A 25,167-nucleotide genomic window follows, 5' to 3' on the forward strand; every position below is an offset into this window, starting at 1 on the left:
TGTTCACCCCCGGGGAGGTGAGGGGAGCAGTAAGTAGCAGCGGTGGCAGCGGTCGGGAATCATTTTTGGTGATTTAACCCCAAAGTCTAACCCTCAATTCCAACCCTTCATGCTGAGTGCCAAGCAGGGAGGTAATGGGTCCCATTTTTATAGTCTTTAGCATGACTCGGCATGCTAAATGATATTATTTTCATATTAATAATTATAATAACAAATTTGAATGGTATGGCATCAGAGGGTTATTCTTGAATTGGGTAAGAACTTGTTACTTATAGGGAAACTGCACTTTTTTTTGGAGTTTTGCCTATCATTAACAATAGAGACGTCCGATATCGGACTGACGATATTTTCGTCCGATAAGTGCTTTAAAATGGAAATTATCGGTATCGGTTTCAAAAAGTAAAATTTATGACTTTATAAAACGCCGCTGTACGGAGCGGTACACGGATGTAGGGAGAAGTACAGAACAGTTATACTTGCCAACTTTAACTCCCGAATTTCAGTGCCTCTCCCAAAAATCTCCCGGGGCAACCATTCTCCCAAATTTCTCCCGACTACCACCCAGACAACAATATTGGGGGCGTGCCTTAAAGGGGAACATTATCACAATTTCAGAAGGGTTAAAACCAATAAAAATCAGTTCCCAGTAGCTTATTTTATTTTTCGAAGTTTTTTTCAAAATTTTACCCATCATGGGATATCCCGAAAAAAGGCTTTAAAGTGCCTGATTTGCGCTATCTTTAAATCCATCGTCCATTTTCCTGTAACGTCATTTAGTGATGCCAACATGGCGCATAGCATAGCAAGGTATAGCGACATTAGCTCGGATTCAGACTCGGATTTCAGCGGCTTAAGCGATTCAACAGATTACGCATGTATTGAAACGGATGGTTGGAGTATGGAGGCAGATAGCGAAAATTAAATTGAAGAAGAAACTGAAGCTAATGAGCGAATAGCTATTGAAGCTATTCGGCGATCGCCTTCTAACCAACGATTGAGTATCGCAGGGTATCCGTACATCTCTGTGTCATGTCTGTCGTAGCATTGCCGGTAAAATGTGCAGAAGCAACTTAAATGCGTCGATTGGTAAGTGTTTGTTTGGCAATAAATGTGGGTGGAATGAAAGGCTGGATACAAATATAGGTACAAATGTACATACAGCTAGCCTAAATAGCATGTTAGCATCGATTAACTGGCAGTCATGCCGCGATCAAATATGTCTGATTAGCACATAAGTCAATAACATCAACAAAACTCACGTTTGTGATTTCGTTGACTTTATCGTTGTAAAAGCATCTGCTTTGAGTGTCGCAGGGTATCCATACATCTCTGTGCCATCTCTGTCGTAGCATCGCCGGTAAAATGTGCAGACGAGGGACTTTCGGATCTTTTGACACTGGAGCAACTTAAATCAGTCGATTGGTAAGTGTTTGTTTGGCATTGAATGTGGGTGGAGGGAAAGGCTGGATGCAAATATAGCTACAAATGAGGCATAACGATGCAATATGTATATATAGCTAGCCTGAATAGCATGTTAGCATCGATTAGCATGCCGTGCTAATCGATGCACACTCCACGTAAGTCAACTTGAATCCATCCCTGTTAATTTTGTTACACCCTCCGACAACACACCGACGAGACATGATGTCTCCAAGGTACGGAAAACTGTCGAAATAACGAAAAATAACAGAGCTGATTTGACTCAATGATTGTAATGTGTTTGAGAAAATGACGCATTGACTACCTAGGTGACGTCACAACGTGACGTCATCGCCCCGAGAGCGAATAATAGAAAGGCATTTAATTCGCCAAAATTCACCCATTTAGAGTTCGGAAATCGGTTAAAAAAATACATGGTCCTTTTTCTGCAACATCAAGGTATATATTGACGCTTACATAGGTCTGGTGATAATGTTCCCCTTTAAAGGCAGTGCCTTTGCGTGCCAGCCCAATCACATAATATCCACAGCTTTTTTACACGCACAAATGAATGCAAAGCATTCTTGCTCAACAGCCATACAGGTCACACTGAGGGTGGCCGTATAAACAACTTTAACACTGTTACAAATATGCGCCACACTGTGAACCCACACCAAAAAAGAATGACAAACACATTTCGGGAGAACATCCGCACCGTAACACAACATAAACACAACAGAAAAAATACCCAGAACCCCTTGCAGCACTAACTCTTCCGGGACGCTACAATACACACCCCCTGCTGAACCCTACCCCGACCTCATACCTGACGCCCCCCAACGCCACCCACCTCAACCAGGGAGAGCATGTCTCAAATTCCAAGCTGATGTTTTGAGGCATGTTAAAAAAAATTATGCACTTTGTGACTTCAATAATAAATATGGCAGTGCTATGTTGGCCTTTTTTTTTTCAGAACTCGATTTGATTTATTTTGGAAAACCTTGTTACATTTTTTAATGCATCCAGCGGGGCATCACAACAAAATTAGGCACAATAATGCATTAATTCCACGACTGTATATATCAGTATCGGTTGATATCGGAATGGGTAATTAAGAGTTGTACAATATCTGAATATTGGATATTGGCAAAAAAAAAAGCCATTATCGGACATCTCTAATAATAACCAAACAGTAGAGACATTGTTATTGTAAGAACGAACACCAAGCAACTCTTTTACTAGTGTACCAACACATCTGCATGCTACGATATTAGCCGTAAAAAGCCAACTGCAGACAGAGATAAGCTCACTTCTACAACAACACGAAACGCGTTTGTAATGCACACCCTACGGACCAATCTATATTAACTAAGCAAAATTCTTAGTCCAGTTCCCCTTTAGGTCATACAGCAGTTATGAAATTATAAAATTATATTGCTGATTAAACACTAGTTGTAATATTGATATCCTCATGCTCCCTGAGAGAGCATGAGGAGGTTGAGGTGGGAGGGTTTGAGGTGGGGGGTAGAGGGTAGGAGGTAACGGGGTGTATATTGTAGCGTCCCAGAAGAGTTAGTGCTGCAAGGGATTCTGGCTATATCTTTTTTTTTTGCATTCTAAATATTAAATACATGTGATGAAAAGCCAGCTTACAATGGAGCCCATGGCAGCCGCTCTATACTATTCTGCCACATCCAAACACCTCTGTTGGTGCCATCTAAAGAGAACCCCCAAACGTCGCATTTTTTTTGTTGGTTTTGAGCGGTGACACAATCAATGCAGGCCCTAGCCTTGATTAATCAATCAAGTGCGGCACCTGCACACAAGAGGCGCCAGCAGAAATAGTTTTCCACTGCTCAGTATTGAACCTTAGTTTTGAAAGGAATCAAAAGTACATAGCGTTTAAGTGACGCTGTTTTGTTTTTGTTTTATTGCTTCGGATTTGAGCGAACAGTTTGATGCATGCATCTGTTTGGAGTTTTTTTTGTTTAATTTGACACAGCATCCACTCGCAACACACATATTTAATTAGTTGACCATTCAAACACAACTAGATAATCTTCAAGCAAAACGACAATGATAATTAAGTGATACCACAGCTCGTTGAGCTTTCCATCATTAATGTTTTATATACATGCTTTACGTATATGTGTAATGAGGGATAATTTATAATACCGTTATACAAACCCCGTTTCCATATAAGTTAGGAAATTGTGTTAGATGTAAATATAAATGGAATACAATGATTTGCGAATGATTTTCAACCCATATTCAGTTGAATATGCTACAAAGACAACATATTTGATGTTCAAACTGATAAACTTTTTTTTTGTTGCAAATAATCATTAATATTAGAATATGATGCCAGCAACATGTGACAAAGAAGTTGGGAAAGGTGGCAATAATTACTAATAAAGTTTAGGAATGCTCATCAAACACTTATTTGGAACATCCCACAGGTGTGCAGGCTAATTGGGAACAGGAGGGTGCCATGATTGGGTATAAAAACAGCTTCCCAAAAAATGCTCCGTCTTTCACAAGAAAGGATGGGGCGAGGTACACCCCTTTGTCCACAACTGCGTGAGCAAATAGTCAAACAGTTTAAGAAAAACGTTTCTCAAAGTGCAATTGCAAGAAATTTAGGGATTTCAACATTTACGGTCCATAATATCACCAAAAGGTTCAGAGAATCTGGCCGGGAACCAACATTGAATGACCGTGACCTTCGATCCCTCAGACGGCACTGTATCAAAAACCGACATCAATGTCTAAAGGATATCACCACATGGGCTCAGGAACACTTCAGAAAACCACTGTCACTAAATACAGTTGGTCGCTACATCTGTAAGTTCAAGTTAAAGCTCTACTATGCAAAGCGAAAGCCATTTATCAACAACACATCCAGAAACGCCGCCGGCTTCTCTGGGCCCGAGATCATATAAGATGGACTGATGCAAAGTGGAAAAATGTTCTGTGGTCTGACGAGTCCACATTTCAAATTGTTTTTGGAAATATTCGACATCGTGTCATCCGGAACAAAGGGAAGATGAACCATCCAGACTGTTATCGACGCAAAGTTCAAAAGCCAGCATCTGTGATGGTATGGGGGTGCATCAGTGCCCAAGGCATGAGTAACTTACACATCTGTGAAGGCATCATTAATGCTGAAAGGTACATACAGGTTTTGGAACAACATATGCTGCCATCTTTCCATTCCCTTGTGGAAGGGGTCCGGTCCGATCCGGTGGCCATGTACTGCTTGCCTGTGTATCGGCTGGGGACATCTCTGCGCTGCTGATCCGCCTCCGCTTGGGATGGTTTCCTGCTGGCTCCGCTGTGAACGGGACTCTCGCTGCTGTGTTGGATCCGCTTTGGACTGGACTCTCGCGACTGTGTTGGATCCATTATAGATTGAACTTTCACAGTATCATGTTAGACCCGCTCGACATCCATTGCTTTCCTCCTCTCCAAGGTTCTCATAGTCATCATTGTCACCGACGTCCCACTGGGTCATTATTGTCACCGATGTCCCACTGGGTGTGAGTTTTCCTTGCCCTTATGTGGGCCTACCGAGGATGTCGTAGTGGTTTGTGCAGCCCTTTGAGACACTAGTGATTTAGGGCTATATAAGTAAACATTGATTGATTGATTGATTGATCTATGCGCCGTCTTTTTCATGGACGCCCCTGCTTATTTCAGCAAGACAATGCCAAGCCATATTCAGCACGTGTTACAACAGTGTGGCTTCGTAAAATAAGAGTGCGGGTACTTTCCTGGCCCGCCTGCAGTCCAGACCTGTCTCCCATTGAAAATGTGTGGCGCATTATGAAGCGTAAAATACGACAGCGGAGATCCCGGACTGTTGAACGACTGAAGCTCTACATAAAACAAGAATGGGAAAGAATTCCACTTTCAAAGCTTCAACAATTAGTTTCCTCAGTTCCCAAACGTTTATTGAGTGTTGTTAAAAGAAAAGGTGATGTAACACAGTGGTGAACATGCCCTTTCCCAACTACTTTGGCACATGTTGCAGCCATGAAAAGCTAAGTTAATTATTATTTGCAAAAAAAAAATAAAAATAAATAAGTTTATGAGTTTGAACATCAAATATATCTTGTCTTTGTAGTGCATTCAATTGAATATTAGATTAGATTAGATTAGATAGTACTTTATTTATTCCGTCAGGAGAGTTCCTTCAGGAAAATTAAAATTTTCAGCACAATCCCATTCAAGATCAGACAAACATTAAAGGGAGATAGAACAGGATCGCTGACGGGTCTGCCGGCTTCCAGCGCCCCTTACAAAAAAAGATGAGATACAGGTAAACAGGGGGGGGGGGGGGGGGGGGGGGGTTGCAAGACTGAGGCCAAGAGAAAAAAAACAAAAAAAAACAACAACTCATAGCCATAGTACACATCCCTCTTACATGTGTGTAAGTGGGAACATCAAACAGCAAAGAACACATAGGACATTAAAGACATTAAAGCAGCAGATACAAGCAGACACTTCTACATACAGCTATGAATAAAAAGTAAAAGAAACATATCCACTGTGGTGGCCTCTGCGGTGTTCCACGCCATCATCCGCTGGGGTGGAGGGAGGATGGCCAGAGACAGGAGCAGACCCAACAAAGCAACCAGGACAGCCGACTCCACTCCCGGCCAGTGTCCAGTCCGCATGGATGAGCGATGATACGTTCAAGGAGACTGAGGTGTCCGACACCTGCTCACCCAGCCAAGACACCGCGAAGCCTCTCCGTCCCAGCGCTCAGTGCCAGCTCCGCAGCCCTGTCCCTTCATCTGCATCTCCTCCAGTCTCTCCAAAGCGATTCCGGTGTGGCAGAGACCCAGCAGCTGGTCTCCATGGCCAAAAGGCTCCCGGGAGGCAGATCCAGAAGTCCACAAAAAAAGCACCACAGAGGTCACGAAAGTGACACCCCTTGTCACACAGTCCCAAAGGGTCCCGGACCAAAAGGCAAAAAAATATAATAACACATGAAAACAAGAGGGAAACACAAAAGGATGACACAAGAGCACAGAGCTCCTGCTAACACCAGCCACTACAGCAGCGCCATCTTGGAAAAAAAAAAATATATATATATATATATATATATATATATATATGGGTTGAATATGGGTTGAAAACGATTTGCAAATCATTGTATTCCATTTATATTTACATCCAACACAATTTCCCAACTCATATGGAAACAGGGTTTGTACATAATATATGTGTAATGGGGGATCATTTATGATAACATTTCATATTTATGTATTTTGATAATTTTAACCATAAGTATAACAAGCTAACTGGCATAGTACGAACACGTTGGAAAGAATATTGCAGTCAATAATTGGACCGGAACAAAAACAAAATGCGAGCAACATGAGGCATCCTAAATAGCAATATTAAATATGGTGCTAAGAAGGACTATCCTAAATACTTCCATCCATCTATTTTCTACTGCTTCCACATCATAATGGCGGCTACATTTGTGATGTTAAAGAGCTAAAAAAATGATGTAAAACGTCTGAAAATCTTAACTGGCCGTATTTTGCGTGTGCAAATTTGATCGCCCCACACTTCTCCCAGTGTGGTGAGTCAGAGAGTACTGCTTTGGCATTGGAGGACCTTCACCTCCAGCTTCTAATTTCTCTATTTTAGAGTCTGATTATCAAGAATAATGAGGTCACACTTAACTGATGACGTCAAACACGCTGCAGATCCTACACTGTGCATTATTTGAGTAATTTACCAGCAGTAAGCCACACCCCCTCCCTATTTCTCTTACTCACACACACAAGTAAGGAGGTGAAGCGGAAAAACACGCACAGCCGCATGATTGCGATGTGTGCAAATTTAACCATTCTTACTGTGATTTTCACAAAGTTTATTGGACAAATATAAATATTTATTGCATAAAAAAAAAAGTTCCTCCAAAAATAAAAATATTACAACTATTGTTTATTCAGCAATATCATTTCATAATTTCATAACTGCTGTATGACTTAAAGGGGAACTGCACTTTTTTTTTAGGAATTTAGCTTAGTTAATATAGATTGGTGTGGTGGGGGTACATTACAAACGCATTTCAATTGCTATCCGTAGTGCGGCCCGGGGGCCATTTGCGGCCCGCACCTCGAGTTTTGTTGGCCCGTGGCAAATTATCGAAATTAAATATATACAGTACAGGCCAAAAGTTTGGACACACCTTCTTATTCACAATAAAACTGATGGTCCTAACTAGAGATGTCCGATAATGGCTTTTTTGCTGGTATCCGATATTCCGATATTGTCCAACTTTTAATTATAGATACCGATGTATATATACAGTCGTGGAATTAACACATTATTAGGCCTAATTTTGTTGTGATGCCCCGCTGGATGCATTAAAGGGGAACATTATCACCAAACCTATGCAAGCGTCAATATATACCTTGATGTTGCAGAAAAAAGACCATGTATTATTAACCGATTTCCGGACTCTAATTGGGTGAATTTTGGCAAATTAAACGCCTTTTTGTTTATCGGTCTTTTAGCAATGATGTCAGAACGTGACGTCACCGAGATAACACACCCGCCATTTTCATTTTCACATTACAAACACCGGGTCTCAGCTCTGTTATTTTCCGTTTTTACGACTATTTTTTGAACCTTGGAGACATCATGCCTCGTCGGTGTGTTGTCGGAGGGTGTAACAACACTAACAGGGAGGGATTCAAGTTGCACCACTGGCCAGAAATCTGCCGCCAGACCCCCATTGAATGTACCATAGTGTCTTCACATTTGACTGGCGATGCTAAGACAGACATGGCACAGAGATGTATGGATAACCTGCAGATGCATTTGCAACGATTAAGTCAACGAAATCACAAAGGTGAGTTTTGTTGATGTTGTTGACTTATGTGCTAATCAGACATATTTGGTCACGGCATGACTGCCAGCTAATCGATGCTAACATGCTATGCTAATCGATGCTAACATACTATTTACGCTAGCTGTATGTAGATTTGAAACTGGATACCCACATTTAATGCGAAACAAACACTTACCAATCGACGGATTTAAGTTGCTCCAGTGTCACAAGATGCGAAAGTCCTGATCGTTTGGTCCGCACATTTTACCGACGATGCTAATAAGGCAGCCATGCTATGGGCCACTTCATTAGGTACACCCACGCTATGGCCGAATAGCGTCAATAGCTATTCGCTCAATAGCTTCAATTTCTTCTTCAATTTCGTTTTCGCTATCTGCCTCCATACTCCGACCATCTATTTCAATACATGCGTAATCTGTTGAATGGCTTAAACCGCTGAAATCCGAGTCTGAATCCGAGCTAATGTCGCTATATCTTGCTGTGGTAACCGCCATGTTGTTTGTATTGGCTGCACTGTATGACGTCACAGGGAAATGGATAGTGGTTTCGAAGATAGCGAAAATAAGGCACTTTAAAGTTTTACTTAGGGATATTCCGGGACCGGTAAAATTTGGAAAAAAACTTCAAAAAATACAACAAGCCACTGGGAACTGATTATTGTTTTTAACCCTTTTGAAATTGTGATAATGTTACCCTTTAAATAATGTAACAAGGTTTTCCAAAATAAATAAACTAAAATTATGGAAAAAAAATGCCAACATGGCACTTCCATATTTATTATTGAAGTCACAAAGTGCATTATTTTTTTTTTTTACATGCCTCAAAACAGCAGCTTGGAATTTGGGACATACTCTCTCTGAGAGAGCATGAGGAGGTTGAGGTGGGCGGGGTTGGGGGGGTGGGGATGCGGTGGGGGGCAGGGGGTAAAGTGGGGTGTATATTGCTGTGTCCCAGAAGAGTTAGTGCTGCAAGGGGTTACGGGTGTTTGTTCTGTTGTGTTTATATTGTGTTACGGTGCGGATGTTCTCCCGAAATGTGTTTGTCATTTGTGTTCGGTGTGGAGTTCACAGTGTGTAACAGTGTTAAAGTTATTTATACGGCCACCTTTAGTGCGACCCGTATGGCTGTTGACCAAATATGCCTTGCATTCACTTGTATGAGTGTGAAAAGCCGTAAGATATTACGTGATTGGGCCGGCACGCAAATGCAGTGCCTTTAAGGCACGCACCCAATATTGTTGTCTGGGTGGAAATTTGGGAGAATGGTTGCCCCGGGAAATTTTCGTGAGGGGCACTGAAATTCGGGAGTCTCCCGGGAAAATCGGGAGGGTTGGTAAGTATGACTGGGAGATGCAACTGCTCTGTATCTCTCCCTATGTCCGTGTACCACTCCGTACAGCGGCGTTTTAAAAGGTCATACATTTTACTTTTAGAAACCGATACTGATCATTTCCGATATGACATTTTAAAGCATTTATCGGCCGATAATATCGGCACTCCGATACTATCGGACATCTCTAGTTATGATGCAGGTTATGGAACGTGAATGAAGTATTGTTAATGGTGTTTGAATACATTTTTAAAGTAATTTGGAGCTAGAATAGATTGTTCCCATTGGCTGCATCACTAGCCACCAAGAACGAGACGATTTCCATATGTTAGAAAACTTTAAAAAAAACTACTTTTCTCTTGTTGTTCTCGTAATGATTGTGACCAATAGGAACAATTTAAAAAGAAGTGCAGTTCCCCTTCAAGGGGTTGATTAAAACAAATAAAACTGATGGATGTTGCTGGTTTTTTTTTTCCCATGCATATCTGGAACATTCCAGTGCATTCTCGCTGTTAGCACCAGGGTTTTCCATGAGTTAAGTTTGTTCAGCTTCTAAAATGCCCACAGAAAGTGTTGCAAATCTGCTTTTTGTTTCAAAACAGAGCAAAAATTCACAGGTTGGAGCATGATAACATGAATGTTCAGTAAATGATTGCTTCCATGGTGAAAGCTGCGTAGGACATGCCAAAATGTCATTTAGATAAGGCTGTCTGCACTAATTATCTTAGTAGATCACACAATTTTACAGTTTACAAACGCTGTTTAGCACTTGTTATTTGGATCTTATTAAACATCTTGAACCTTATGGATCCATCCATTTTCTACCGCTTATTCCCTTTGGGGTCACGGGGGGCGCTAGTGCCTCTCGCAGCTAAAATCGGGCGGAAGGCGGGGTTACAGCCTGGACAAGTCGCTGCCTCACCGTAGGGCGAACCTTATTGATAATTAAAATAATCTTATATGTGAATCACAATTTATAAACAACTATTTATTCATTAGAACGTATTTGTTTGTATAACATCAGCTATTGATATTTGGATGGACCCGCCTACTCCCACTTATTCTGCTTTGTTGTCAGTTTCCTCACACGTTCTCAGATCTTTCCGTTTACTTGCTCAACTTTACGACAACTCTTGTGAGATAACGTGAGTGCCTCGGTGTTTCGGTGGGCCAACTTCACTTAGCTCTACCATGAATTGATTAAAGTGGATCCCGACTTAACCCCCTTAGATCCACTATGGATTGGACTTTCACAATATCATGTTAGACCCGCTCGACATCCATCGCTTTCGGTCCCCTAGGGCAGTGGTCCCCAACCACCGGGCCGTGGCCCGATTGGTACCGGGCCGCAGAATAATTTTTTATTTATTTTTATTAAAAAAAATAAAAAATAAAAATAAAAAAATAATTTTTTTCTTTATTTTTTTTTTTTATTAAATCAACATAAAAACACAATATACACTTACAATTAGTGCACCAACCACAAAAACCTCAATTTTTCATGACAAAAACGTCCCTTTTTCATGACAAAGAAAAAAAAAAAAAAAAGGACCCCCCCGGGCCGCGGGACAAATTATTAAGCGTTGACCAGTCCACGGATACAAAAAGGTTGGGGACCACTGCCCTAGGGGGGAGGGGGGGTTGCTCTCCAAGGTTTCTCATAGTCATCTTTGTCACTGTCACCGACGTCCCACTGGGTGTGAGTTTTTCCTTGCCCTTATGTGGGCTCTACCGAGGATGTCGTTGTGGTTTGTGCAGCCCTTTGAGACACTTGTGATCAACGGCTATATAAATAAACATTGATTGATTGATTGAAACAAGTTGGAAAACTTATTTGGGTGTTACCATTTAGTGGTCAATTGTACGGAATATGTACTGTACTGTGCAATCTTCTAATAAAAGTCTCAATCAATCAATCAATCAAAGTTTATTTTTGAGAAGTTGCTGATTTTCTACAAATATTTCAACTTTAGGTGAGTTAAAAAAGCAATGGGCCACATGGTTCAGACCCCCATAACAACGAGAGGCTCACGTCAGTATCAAAATCAAATATAAATCAGTGCGTAAGATTAAAACACATTAACCGTATTTTTCGGACTATAAGACGCACTTAAAATACTTTCATTTCATCTCAAAACTTGACAGTGCACCTAATGCACAGAATCGTTTTGGTTGTGCTTACCGACCTTGAAGATATTTTATTTGGTACACGGTGAAATGATAAGTGTGACCAGTAGATGGCAGTCGCACATAAGAAATATGTGTAGGCTGTGATATGACTCAAGTAAACAACACCATTGAAAATATGCAACATTACACACTGTGCTCAAAATATTTTAGTAGGACTTTGGTAAGCTATGAAGCCACACCGTTTGATGGATTGTACTGTGCTTCAGCATACGAGTATTATAATAGTGTGTGTATAAGGTAAGACGTATTATCTGGCGTTTTGTTTCACAATCTTATGTAAAAGCAACTTTTCCTACTTTCTGGTACCTGCTGATCTGTATTTGGGATCTGCATAAGTCCTGATAATTTGCGCGCCCCCCGCCTTAGTAGTCCGTAAGCATACTTGCTAACCCTGCCGATTTTTCCGGGAGACTCCCGCATTTCAGCGCCCCTCCCGAAAATGTCCCGGGGCAACCATTCTCCCGAATTTCTCCCGTTTTCCACCCGGACAACGATACTGGGGGTATGCCTTAAAGGCACTGCCTTTAGCGTTCTCTACAACCTGTCGTCACGTCCGCTTTCCCCCCATACAAACACCGTGTCTGTCCATTAACATAATATATGCAGGTTTAACAGTCACACATAAGTGAATGCAAGGCATACTTGGTCAACAGCCATACAGGTCACACTGAGGGTGGCCATATAAACAACTTTAACACTGTTAGAAATATGCGCCACACTGTGAACCCACACCAAAGAATGACAAACACATTTCGGGAGAACATCCACACCGGAACACAACATAAACACAACATAGCAAATACCCAGAACCCTTTGCAGCACTAACGCTACAGTAACATCTAAGGCTTTTGGAGCTCAGTACACAACTGCACACACAACAAGAAGGAGACGAAGCAGAAGAACGAAGAAGAGACGAGTAAGAAGAAGAAATACGCACGCAGGTTCCAAAATGATTGGAAAAAAAGAATTTCATTTCATCCAGGACAGCTCGAAGGGGAAGGGGTACATACCCCTTTGTGTGGAGAGAGTTTTTTGCATTTTCCCATCATGCCTTGCAATGGATTGACATGGGTGTAATTTCACATTTGTGGGCTGTGGTTTTGACCCCACTAATCTACAGCTCCTCTAACGTGGTCTTTAGGAAAACACTGAATCCAAAAATGACAAACTATTAACTCATAGCTCGAAGACTCTGTTTGTACTCGTGTGTACTGAACGTTTGGCCAATATGTGGATAGCAACTGTAAAATCTACCCTGAGCAGGGACATTTCATATTGTTCTGTTGACTGATCAGATAAATACACATTGTTTGCGTCAAAAGATGTGCAAAGTCTGTGCGTGGGCATGTCTTTTTCGGGAGGAGGTAAGTTCACGCATTATAGTGTGGAGTGAATCATCGCGATGCACTCTGTCACAATTCTCTACAACGAAATGGGATTTTTTTTTTTTTTAACATTAATCACGAGTTTGACCAACTGAAACAAGAAGCTGTGGGCGTCAATATTTTGTGACTCAATCGGACAAAACCATCGGACTACGGTATTTAAGTCGGCAAACTAATCAAAGTTTTACTTTGTTTTGGACAAAGATTTTTGAATAACTTCCAGTCTGTCAGGCAAGTACTTTTTTAATGTTTGTTTCCATCCAATATATATATATATATATATATATATATATATATATATATATATATATATATATATATATATATATATATATATATATAGTGCCATAGTGTACAGATCACTGGGCCTATATTTGACAAATATATAGTATACTGTATTATGGAAAACATACATGTACATCTTTCATTCCTATGGTTTTCTTCTAAACGCATGTTTTTCTATATGGTATACATGTATAAACTCTGTGTGTGTGTGTGTGTGTGTGTGTGTGTGTGTGTGTGTGTGTGTGTGCGCGAGTGTATGTGTGTGTGTATATATATGTATACATACATGTATAAATATATATATTTGTGTATATATATATGTATCTATGTACATATGTATATATATATATATATGTACATAGATACATATATACATACATAGATGTGTATACATACATACATATGTATACATATATATGTATACATACATATTATACATATGTATGTATCCATACATATATATATATATATACATATATAAATACATATACATATATATACATACATACATATATACATACATACATACATACATACATAAATACATACATATGTATACATATATGTATACATACATACATACATATACATGTATACATACATACATATATATATACAGACATATATATATACAGACATATATATATATATATATATATATATATATATATATATATATATATATATATATATATATATATGTTTGATTTGCTCAAAACTTGGTGAAAATAAGTATAGTAAAAATCAAGTGAACATTTTTAAAGTCTTTGCAGTTTGCAATAATCGTGCAAACTGCACAGTTACTAATCGATATTGTAATAAACGCAATGAAACATTGTGAAATAGTGCATTATTTACTGTTCTTTGTTATATAAATATATATACAGATATATAAATATATATACATACGTATACAAATATGTATATACATATATATACATACATATATAAATATGTATACATATATAAATGTACATAAATGTACAGTAAATTCACAAAAACATATATATATATATATATATATATATATGTATATACATATATATACATACATATATAAATATGTATACATATATAAATGTACATAAATGTACAGTAAATTCACAAAAACATATATATATATACTAAACAAAATATAAATGCAACTCAAAGATCTAAAACGTTTACTAAATACACAAAAGACCTATCTATCTCTCAAATATTGCTCACAAATCTGTCTAAACCTGTGTTAGTGAGCATTCCTTCTTTGCCAAGATAATCCATCTCACCTCACAGGTGTGGCATATCAAGGTGCTGATTAAACAGCATCATTATTGCACAGGTGTGCCTTACGCTGCCCACGATAAAAGGCCACTCTGAAATGTGCATCTTACAGATGTAACATAGTCCTCATTTCCTGCAAGACTGCCTGGCATACTGTATCACAGAAAATTATAAACTGGGCTCAATCTGCCCTGCTCTAACGTACTTGTATCAGTAACACAAATGTGCTGCAAGTTAGTGGTGAGTGCTTGAAGTGGCCTAGCAGTCAGTCAGAGCTTCTGAAATGCTGCGTTAAGACAGAGCAGCTCGGTTTACTGCAAGCTGCAAAGTGTGCGCCATGCAGAGCAGACTATCCACACCAAACTCCATGGTAGCTTTTGCCCATACTGCATGCGTTGTCCCTGACCACAACGTGAGCTTTCAGGTGTTTTTTTGTTGTATTTTAAAAAAAAATTCCGGCGTAGTCTTTAAGCGACAGCTGTGTGGTACTACATTTTTTTCGGTATTTGCTTTTCATCCATCGCCCGCTTGTATTCATCGTGTATCGCCTTATGATTCTTGAAGAGGTGGGAGATCAAATTGCTCGTATTAAAGGAAGACGTCTAGGCAGTCATTGCTAAATTGCCAGTTTTTTGTCCGTTGGACACACTTTCAAACAGGGGGCTCAGACACGCGGCCCGCGGGCCAATTTAGCGGCTCCCACCTTAATATGAAAGTTTAATGTTAATGCGGCTTGACAGCGTTGTGTGCAAAGCTGAAGGAATCTACCAATCACGGTGTGATATGTGGATCTTAATTGACGTCACACGCGTGATGCAAGCAGAGAAACGTTTTGCCGCTTTTCCACTAGACCCTCACGCGCCCTTCCTCCCTCGCTCGCTCGCCCTCTCTCTATCCCTCCCTCCCCTGGCGCCGCTGTAAACAGTCCGGGCGGGAGAGACGAGCGGTCCGGAAGCTTCCGAAGCACTCCGCCGAAGGACAGAGCGACAATACAAAACGCTGGTGCACTGGACCCCAGCGCTGATACTCTGACAGAGAGTCGCTGGGCGAATCGGACGTGGAACACGTTAGTCGTGATGTTAGCCCCGTTTGGTGCTAATTGTGCTACCATAACTCTAAACTCCACATAAAACATTTGTGTTATTTGGGTCCAAAATGGCTCTTCAACGTTCTTGGTTGCCTACCCCTGTTAGTGGAAAAGCGGCAAATAAGTGAAAGTGACAGAGACGTTGCCATGGAGACGAGGGTTTTCTTACGTGCCTGGCTGCAGTCGCACTGCGACACCTGTCCGTCAGTAATAACAGTCCCTGATAACTTGGACCAAATCAAACCGTTATTTGTTTGTTTTTTTGTTTAATTTGCATTGCCTCACATTCCTTAATCCTCAAGTTGTTCATTCATATTTTGATTTTATTTTGTGTTAAAAACAAAAATAAAGACATTTAAAAATATTTTATTTAAGAAATATTTTCTCGCGGCCCAGCCTCACCCAGACTCTGCATCCAGTGGCCGCCAGGTAAATTGAGTTTGAGACCCCTGCTTTGAAATAATCCCAAACCATAACATAGTGTGGTTAGTCAGTCACCCAGCGAGATCGCTTGTTAGCCAGGCTACAGCACCGGCAACAACAAACTCTTGTTGTTGTTATGCTCCGCTCGCGGCGGTTTGATGAGGTCGTCAAGCGTCGCCAGTAAACCCTTTCATGCTGCAGTCGTCAACTCCTGTGTTGTGGGTGGGAGTAGGGAGAGGGGAGAGGGGAGAGGGGAGAGGGGAGAGGGGAGGACCTGCTGACTGGGTTTATATACGGTTTTACCGGATATGTACCGCTCGGTACAACGGCGTTTTAAAAAGTCATTAATTTTACTTTTTGAAACCGATAATTTCCAATGTTACATTTTAAAGCATTTATCGGCCGATAGTATCGGCCCGCCGACATCTCTACTTTACAGTAATTTTTTTTTCCCTTTTCTCTAACATCAGTTTGTGTTCTTTTTACCCCAGGGCTCGATCCTTCGCCATGAGTGACTGGTCTTACCTGGCCAAACTGCTCAACAAGGTGCAGGCTCACTCCACTGTGGTGGGGAAGATCTGGATGAGCGTCCTTTTCCTGTTCAGGATCTTCGTACTCGGGGCAGCTGCAGACAATGTTTGGGGGGACGAAGTGTCCGAGTTCTACTGTGACTCCAAGGAACCGGGATGTCAAAACACCTGCTATAACTCGATGTTCCCTATGTCCTACGTGCATTACTGGGTTCTGCAAATCACCTTTGTGTCAACGCCCACCTTGGTGTACTTTGGCCATGCCGTCCTCATCATACACAAGGAGAAGAAAATGATAGCACTGGAACATATGAAAACAAATGGACATGTGGTGAACAAACCTAAATACACGGATGACAGAGGGAAGGTGAAAATTAAAGGCATCTTGTTTTACACGTACATGACCCAGCTAGTATTCAAGATATTCCTGGAGGTGGCCTTCACGATCGGTCAGTTATACGTCTTTGGCCCTCTTATTCTCGTCTCAAGTTTCCATTGCAAAAAATGGCCACCTTGTGCTCCGGACGTCGGCGCCAGGTGTTTCATTTCTCGTCCCACGGAGAAGACCATCTTCATTTTTTTCATGCTCGTAGTTTCAGGTATCTCCGTACTCCTCAATATTGTCGAGATGGTGTACCTGCTGTGCAACAAAAGGCGACGCAGAAAGAAACAGCTCGCAGCTTCGTCCCGAGCGTTCGGCGCAACGCCGCCCACAACCGAGCCTGCGTGGAACGTCATGAGCAGCCAGTATGGAGGCTACCCCCTGTTGCCTGTACATGCCAAGATGAACACATGCATCGGCAGTGATGCTGATCATATTCACTCGGAGTAATAAGGAATATGATGAGCATTTCTGGTCTTTTCGTCCCCGGTCCGGACAGAAGGGTGACACGACTGTGTGGCTCGATCAAAAGAGACGTCAGAGACGCTTTACTGAACCATAAGTTGCTTTATTACAAGTGAGCGTCCTTACACAGGACTGCAGTACCTGGAGGAGGTCAAGTCAAAAAAAAAAATGAGGCACTCCTAACTTGGAAGAGCCGAACCACATATTTTTTTCTATATGGTGTACATATATAAAGTGGGGAAAAAAAGTATTTAGTCAGCCACCGATTGTGCAAGTTCTCCCACTTAAAATGATGACAGAGGTCTGTAATTTTCATCATAGGTACACTTCAACTGTGAGAGACAAAATGTGAAAAAAAAATCCAGGAATTCACTTTGTAGGTATTTTAAAGAAATTATTTGTAAATTATGATGGAAAATAAAGTATTTGGTCAACCATTTAAAGCTCTCACTGATGGAAGGAGGTTTTGGCTCAAAATCTCAAGATACATGGCCCCAATCATTCTTTCCTTAACACGGATCAATCGTCCTGTACCCTTAGCAGAAAAACAGCTCCAAAGCATGATGTTTCCACCCCCATGCTTCACAGTAGGTTTGGTGTTCTTGGTATGCAACTCAGTATTTTTCTTCCTCCAAACACGACAAGTTGAGTTTATACCAAAATGGATACAAGGATGATACAGCAGAGGATTGGGAGAATGTCATGTGGTCAGATGAAATCAAAATAGAACTTTTTGGTATAAACTCACCGCGTTGTAGCTGAGATAGGCGCCAGCGCCCCCCGCAACCCTAAAAAGGGAATAAGCGGTAGAAAATGGATGGATGGTGTCCAGTCCATAGTGGATCAAGTTAATAGTGTGAGAGTCCAGTCCATAGTGGATCTAACATAATAGCCTGAGAGTCCAGTCCGCAGTGGATCTAGTTCAGGGGTCTGCAACCCAAAATGTTGAAAGAGCTATACAGGACCAAAAATACGAAAACAAATCTGTCTGGAGCCGCAAAAAATTAAAAGCCATATTACGTACAGATAGTGTGTCATGAGATATAAATTGAATTATGAGGACTTAAAGGAAACTAAATGAGCTCAAATATACCTACAAATGATGCAATATGTACATAAAGCTAGCCTAAATAGCATGCTAGCATCGATTAGCTTGCAGTCATGCAGTGACCATATACGACCGATTAGCACTCCACACAAGTGAATAAAATCAACAAAACTCACTTTTGTGCATTCACGCACAACGTTAAAAGTTTGGTGGACAAAATGAGACAGAAAAAGAAGTGGCATAAAACACGTCTTCGAAAGTCGGAGAAAATTATACATGTAAACAAACTACAGTGAGTTCAAGGACCGCCAAAATTAGTAGGACAAAACAGCGCTCGCCAAATACTCGAATCAGTGAAGCATGCTTGATACAAACAGTGTGCTTTATAGCAATTATGGAGGTTTGTATCATGTTTTCCTCTAACTCAAAGAGCCATTTTGACCCGTTTCACAAAGTAAAGAAAACAATGGGAGCCACATAACTCTTTTGAAATTTATAATGAAATAATACTGCATACAGAGTTTTTTTTTGCTTTGTGCTACAGTATGTGTGAACCGGGGGTCTCAGACACGCGGTCCGCACCTTAATATGAAAATTTAATGTTAGCGCGGCCCGCATGTTTTATAAGAATGCCGCTTGACAGCGTCACACCTGCCAACCCTCCCAATTTTCCCAGGAGACTCCCGAATTTCAGAATAATTATTCTCTCGAATATACGCTGGTGTTCACCCAATGAACAATAATAAGGGCGTAGAATGATGTCACTACCGCTAACGCCCTCTACAGCTTGTACAAATAGCTTGCCAGCCCAAAGAATTGTTTGACGAGGCTATTGCAGACACACGTAAAAGACTGCAAGGCATCCTTATTCAACAGCAATACAGGTCACACTGAGGGTGGCCGTTTAAACAACTTTAGCGCTCTTACTAATATGTGCCACACTGTGAACCCACACCAAACACATTTCTGGAGAACATTCACACAATAACACAACATAAACACGACAGAACAAATACCCAGAATCCCATGTATCCCTGACTCTCCCGGGATACATTATACACCCAGCAACCACCATCCCAACCCCCGCTATCCCCCCCACCCCTCCGTGCGTCGGTTGAGGTGGGCTGGGTTGGGGGTGGGGGTGTATATTGTAGCACGGAAGAGTCAGTGATACATGGAATTCTGGGTATTTGTTCTGTCGTGTTTATGTTGTGTTATAGTGAGGATGTTCTCTCGAAATGTGTTTGTCATTCTTGTTTGGTGTGGGTTCACAGTGTGGCGCATATTAGTTAGAGTGTTAAAGTTGTTTATATCACAACCCTCATTGTGACCTGTATGGCTGTTGAGCAAGTATGCCTTGCAGTAGCGTATGTGTTCGGATAGAGGTCGCATCCAAAATGTAACCGGGCGGCCGGCACGCAGATAGCATGGTGAAAATTATGGCGTGATGACATGTAGAAAGGGTGTTGGAGGCATTGTCATCACAGCACGCCCTCAAAGTTGATGTCTGGGTGAAAATCGAAAAATGTTAACCCGGGAGATTTCTGATAGAGACACTGCAATAATAATAATGGATTAGATTTATATCTCGCTTTTCTATTACTAAATACTCAAAGCGCTCACAGAGAAGGGAGAACCCGTCATTCATTCACACCTGGTGGTGGTAAGCTACATCTGTAGCCACAGCTGCCCTGGGGTAGACTGACGGAAGCGTGGCTGCCAGTTTGCGCCTACGGCCCCTTCGACCACCACCTATCATTTGTTCACCAGTGTGAGCGGCACCGGGGGCAAGGGTGAAGTGTCCTGCCCAAGGACACAACAGCAGCAAATTGGATGTCATGAGGTGGGGAGCGAACCAGCAACCCTCAGGTTTCTGGCACGGCCGCTCTACACACTACGCCATGCCGCCCCAATATATACATATATACATACATATATATATATATATATATATATATATATATATATATGTACATATATACATACATACACACATACATACATATATATATATATACATATATATACATACATACATACATACATATATATATATATACATACATACATATATATATATATATCCATCTTCTTCCGCTTATCCGAGGTCGGGTCGCGGGGGCAGCAGCCTAAGCAGGGAAGCCCAGACTTCCCTCTCCCCAGCCACTTCGTCTAGCTCTTACCGGGGGATCCCGAGGCGTTCCCTGGCCAGCCGGGAGACATAGTCTTCCCAACGTGTCCTGGGTCTTCTCCGTGGCCTCCTACCGGTCCCTAGGGAGGTGTTCGGGTGGCATCCTGACCAGAACGCCCGAGCCACCTCATCTGGTTCCTTTCGATGTGGTTCTTTAGTCAAAATGTTGCATAGATTATTAGGATGCTTTATTATTGTCCATTCTTAACATGTACAAGACACATAAAAACTGACATTACATTTTTGGCACAGTCCCACTAAGCGCAGACAAACGTTACAGGGAAACAAGACAGGACCGGCAACGGATCAGCCACTTACAGCGCTCCTTAAAAATGGGAGGAAATTGGTGATATTGGGAGAGGGGGAAGAGTACGAAATATCAGTCAAAGGCAGGACCCTCAGTAGGGGGTCCAGACTGAGTCCAAGGGAAAAAAACTAATTTGTCATAGCACACAGAAACATGTTACATATAATCACAACAACTTGCAACAGGGGGGGGGAATTGGGGCCCTGGAGGCCGCCCTGCTCGCTACTCAGCCGTCCATCACCCCCCGAAGGAGAATCAAGCGGGGGTGAAGGCGTGGGGAGTGTGTTTGTGACTATGCCCATTGTCTTTGGGTGAAGTGGTGTTGTGTCCATGGGCCCGGGGCCGTACCGCATGCAACGCAAGCAAAGTCCGACTTCCAGGTGTCGTTGAGGAGGGAGAGAGGTCAAAAGCATCCATCTTTGAGGAGTCCTCAGGGATGTTTACAGAACAGCCTGCTCTTGTTGCTCCTTCAAGGCATGATGTGATCCATCTTGAGATTCAGTTCAGAAACCGCCCCAGACTGTGATCCCACAGACCGGCCAAAACCTTCAATTGCGACAAACAGCCTTAGGGCTCCTTGAGTGGCTGCCATCGTCTTACAAATTTTACAATACACCAGATCAATTCCCAGCCCAATCTGCAGGTACCCCACGATTATGGTTCCAAATAGGTAGATGTCTTCCGCGTCCTCGATGGAAAGGACTGAGAGGCACGTGATTTTCCATTTGTCCCAGGAATCTAACACGAACCCCGCAATAGTTCCATCAGGGCAGCCAGGCTCCCCTGAACCTCTTTTCCTCGTCGAAAAGATTTTGTCAATTGAGTCAAGAGTCCAGCTAATACAATTCCATGTCTGATGTTTAGATTTGGAGGACAGCGCAAACAATGATGCTTCAAAAACAAGTTTAGACAAGACAAGACAAAGTGTTATGCCCCACAATGTTATTATCTAAGACACCTAGTGGTGGAAATCAGTTTTGCAGTTTGTGTTATATTTTGACCCTACTGTCTTGCCGTAGGCAGCTTAGTGTGGGTGTTTTTCAGAGAGTAGATTTCAAACAAACAGCACTTTTACTGCAGGCTTTCAGCTTTCTTTTCAACTTTGAAGTTCTAAACCTGTAAGTTTATGGGAATGCAACATGCATATGTATATTGTGACACATTCTTTGTGCATTTTTAGTTTAAGACTGCTTTAGTAAGATATTTGTGCCCATTGTTGAAAGCTAATTACTGGCAGCATTTTGTTGGTTTGGATGCTAAATAGGTTACATAGCAGACTTCTATATTGGTTTATATAGCCATGTTGTATATAGACATATGCTGAATGTAAAATGTTTGTTTGTGTTTTCGTTCACAGTTTTACAAAATATGCGATTGATCCTTCACTAAAAAGACCTAAACTACACTCCGGACGCTTGGGACTCTTTTTTCCATCAATGATTATATCATGTTAGCTATCTGCTAAGCTAACCAGGAAAAAACAACAGCAGAATACAAAAAGAGCAAGCAAAGACAAGACGGAAGGAGAAAAAAATGCAACTGCCCTCACCTGAGGCAAGACAGAAAAGATGTTGAAAAAATTATGTTTTACAGATCATCTTCAAGCTGCTGCAGGATGCGCCGTTTTGTGGGCGGTCTTACAAACCCCGTTTCCATGAGTTGGGACATTGTGTTACAGGTAAATAAAAACAGAATATATTTGCAAATCGTTTTCAACCCATATTCAATTGAATGCATTACAAAGACAAGATATTTGATGTTCAAACTCATAAACTTATTTTTTTTTTGCAAATAATAATTAACTTAGAATTTCATGGCTACAACACGTGCCAGAGTAGTGGCAGGGCATGTTCACCACTGTGTTACATCACCTTTTCTTTTAACAACACTCAATAAACGTTTGGGAACTGAGGAAACTAATTGTTGAAGCTTTGAAAGTGGAATTCTTTCCAATTCTTGTTTTATGTAGAGCTTCAGTCGTTCAACAGTTCGGGATCTCCGCTGTCGTATTTTACGCTTCATAATGCGCCACACATTTTCCATGGGAGACAGGTCTAAACTGCAGGCGGGCCAGGAAAGTACCCGCACTCTTTTTTTTACGAAGCCACGCTGTTGTAACACTTGCTGAATGTGGCTTGGCATTGTCTTGCTGAAATAAGCAAGGGTGTCCATGAAAAAGACGACGCTTAGATGGCAGCATATGTTGTTCCAAAACCTGTATGTACCTTTCAGCATTAACTGTGCCTTCACAGATGTGTAAGTTACCCATGCCTTGGGCAGTAATGCACCGCCATACCATCACAGATGCTGGCTTTTGAACTTTGCGTCAATAACAGTTTGGATGGTTCGCTTCCCCTTTGGTCCGGATGACACGATGTCAAATATTTCCAAAAACAATTTGAAATGTGGACTTGTCAGACCACAGAACACTTTTCCACTTTGCATCAGTCCATTTTAGATAATCTCGGGCCCATGTTGTTGATAAATGGCTTTCGCTTTGCATAGTATAGCTTTAACTTGCACTTACAGATGTAGCGACAAACTGTATTTAGTGACAGTGGCTTTCTGAAGCGTTCCTGAGTCCATGTGGTGATATCCTGATGATTGATGTCGGTTTTTGATACAGTGCCGTCTGAGGGATGAAGGTCACAGTCATTCAATGATGGCTTCTGGCCATGCCGCTTAAGTGGAGTGCTTTCTCCAGATTCTCTGAACTTTTTGATGATATTATGGACCGTAGATGTTGAAATCTCTAAATTTCTTGCAATTGCACTTTGAGAAACGTTGTTCTTAAACTGTTTAATTATTTGCTCACGCAGTTGTGGACAAAGGGGTGTACCTCGCCCCATCCTTTCTTGTGAGAGACTGAGCATTTTCTGGGAAGCTTTTTTTATACCCAATCATGGCACCCATCTGTTCCCAATTAGCCTGCACACCTGTGGGATGTTCCAAATAGGTGTTTGATGAGCATTCCTCAACTTTATCAGTATTTATTGCCACCTTTCCCAACTTCTTTGTCACATGTTGCTGGCATCAAATTCTAAAGTTAATGATTATTTCCAAAAAAAAAAAAAGTTTAGCAGTTTGAACATCAAATATGTTTTCTTTGTAGCACATTCAACTGAATATGGGTTGAAAAAGATTTGCAAATCATTGCATTCCGTTTATTTTGACATCTAACACAATTTCCCAAATCATATGGAAACGGGTTTGTAGAAATGGCAACAGCGAAAGATGAAAATGGTTTAAAACCTTACGTGACTTTAATATAATGTGTGTATTTTGTAAAAGCACTCAATGCACTTGGATTTTAATAAAAGAAGTAGAGGGGCAGAGTATTTTTTCCTTTGAGTTTAGGGTGATGAATGAGTTATTAGTGTTATTTTTAAACTTGTTGCACATTTCTTTAATACAAACATATACCTTTACCATACAGAGAGTAAATATAAGGACAGTGATTGGCTTTAATGATTATACATTTAGTATTGGTATTGGTTATTACACGGCTGGACATGTCCCGAGACTGACTGCTCCACTGACTAGAGCTGCTTTGTTGAACCTCACTCTGCTGCTGTTGAGCATCATGTTCCTAATGCAGCCTACATAAGGCTCCTTGGTGACATGGCTGTCTGAGAGGTAGAGGCCTGCAAGGTAGACAGAAGTATAGAAGCGATCAGAGGAGTTAGAAACATATTGCTATCCGATGTAGAGATAAATAATCAAGGCAAACCTGGAGCTCCGCCAATGAAAATAGGCCTTTTGGTGATTGCCGAGTGAAGATTGAGAAATCCATCCACATGATTGACCTCGTCGTCCACATCCAACTGGAGAATGTTGCTATCTCTCATCACTGCGATAAAGCAAGAAACACAGAATCAATTACTCAATCAATCAATCAATGTTTACTTATATAGCCCTAAATCACAAGCGTCTCAAACTCAAACTCAACTCGTCGTGTTTGGAGGAAGAAGAATACCGAGTTGCAT

At 41.3% G+C, this 25,167-nt stretch overlaps 2 protein-coding genes across 2 annotated transcripts in view; one reads left to right on the forward strand and one right to left on the reverse strand.

The window, feature by feature from the left end:
- Positions 1 to 13,296: 13,296 nt before the first annotated feature.
- Positions 13,297 to 18,082, forward strand: LOC133552841 (gap junction Cx32.2 protein-like). Its single transcript, XM_061900362.1, has 2 exons — positions 13,297 to 13,431; positions 16,750 to 18,082. Exon 2 carries the CDS (start codon positions 16,766 to 16,768, stop codon positions 17,618 to 17,620), a length of 855 nt encoding a protein of 284 aa, XP_061756346.1. The 5' UTR covers positions 13,297 to 13,431; positions 16,750 to 16,765; the 3' UTR covers positions 17,621 to 18,082.
- A 2,963-nt stretch (positions 18,083 to 21,045) lies between these two features.
- lama4 (laminin, alpha 4) overlaps positions 21,046 to 25,167 on the reverse strand; it is a 126,279-nt gene continuing 122,157 nt past the window's right edge. The window contains exons 39-40 of the mRNA XM_061900367.1: positions 24,912 to 25,031; positions 21,046 to 24,825 (exon numbers count right to left, since the gene is read on the reverse strand). Of these exons, the coding sequence (XP_061756351.1) occupies positions 24,680 to 24,825; positions 24,912 to 25,031 (266 nt within the window). The 3' untranslated portion in view covers positions 21,046 to 24,679. The remainder of the gene's footprint in view (positions 24,826 to 24,911; positions 25,032 to 25,167) is intronic.

The sequence above is a fragment of the Nerophis ophidion genome, linkage group LG05 (assembly GCF_033978795.1).
Source record: "Nerophis ophidion isolate RoL-2023_Sa linkage group LG05, RoL_Noph_v1.0, whole genome shotgun sequence".
NCBI lineage: Eukaryota > Metazoa > Chordata > Actinopteri > Syngnathiformes > Syngnathidae > Nerophis > Nerophis ophidion.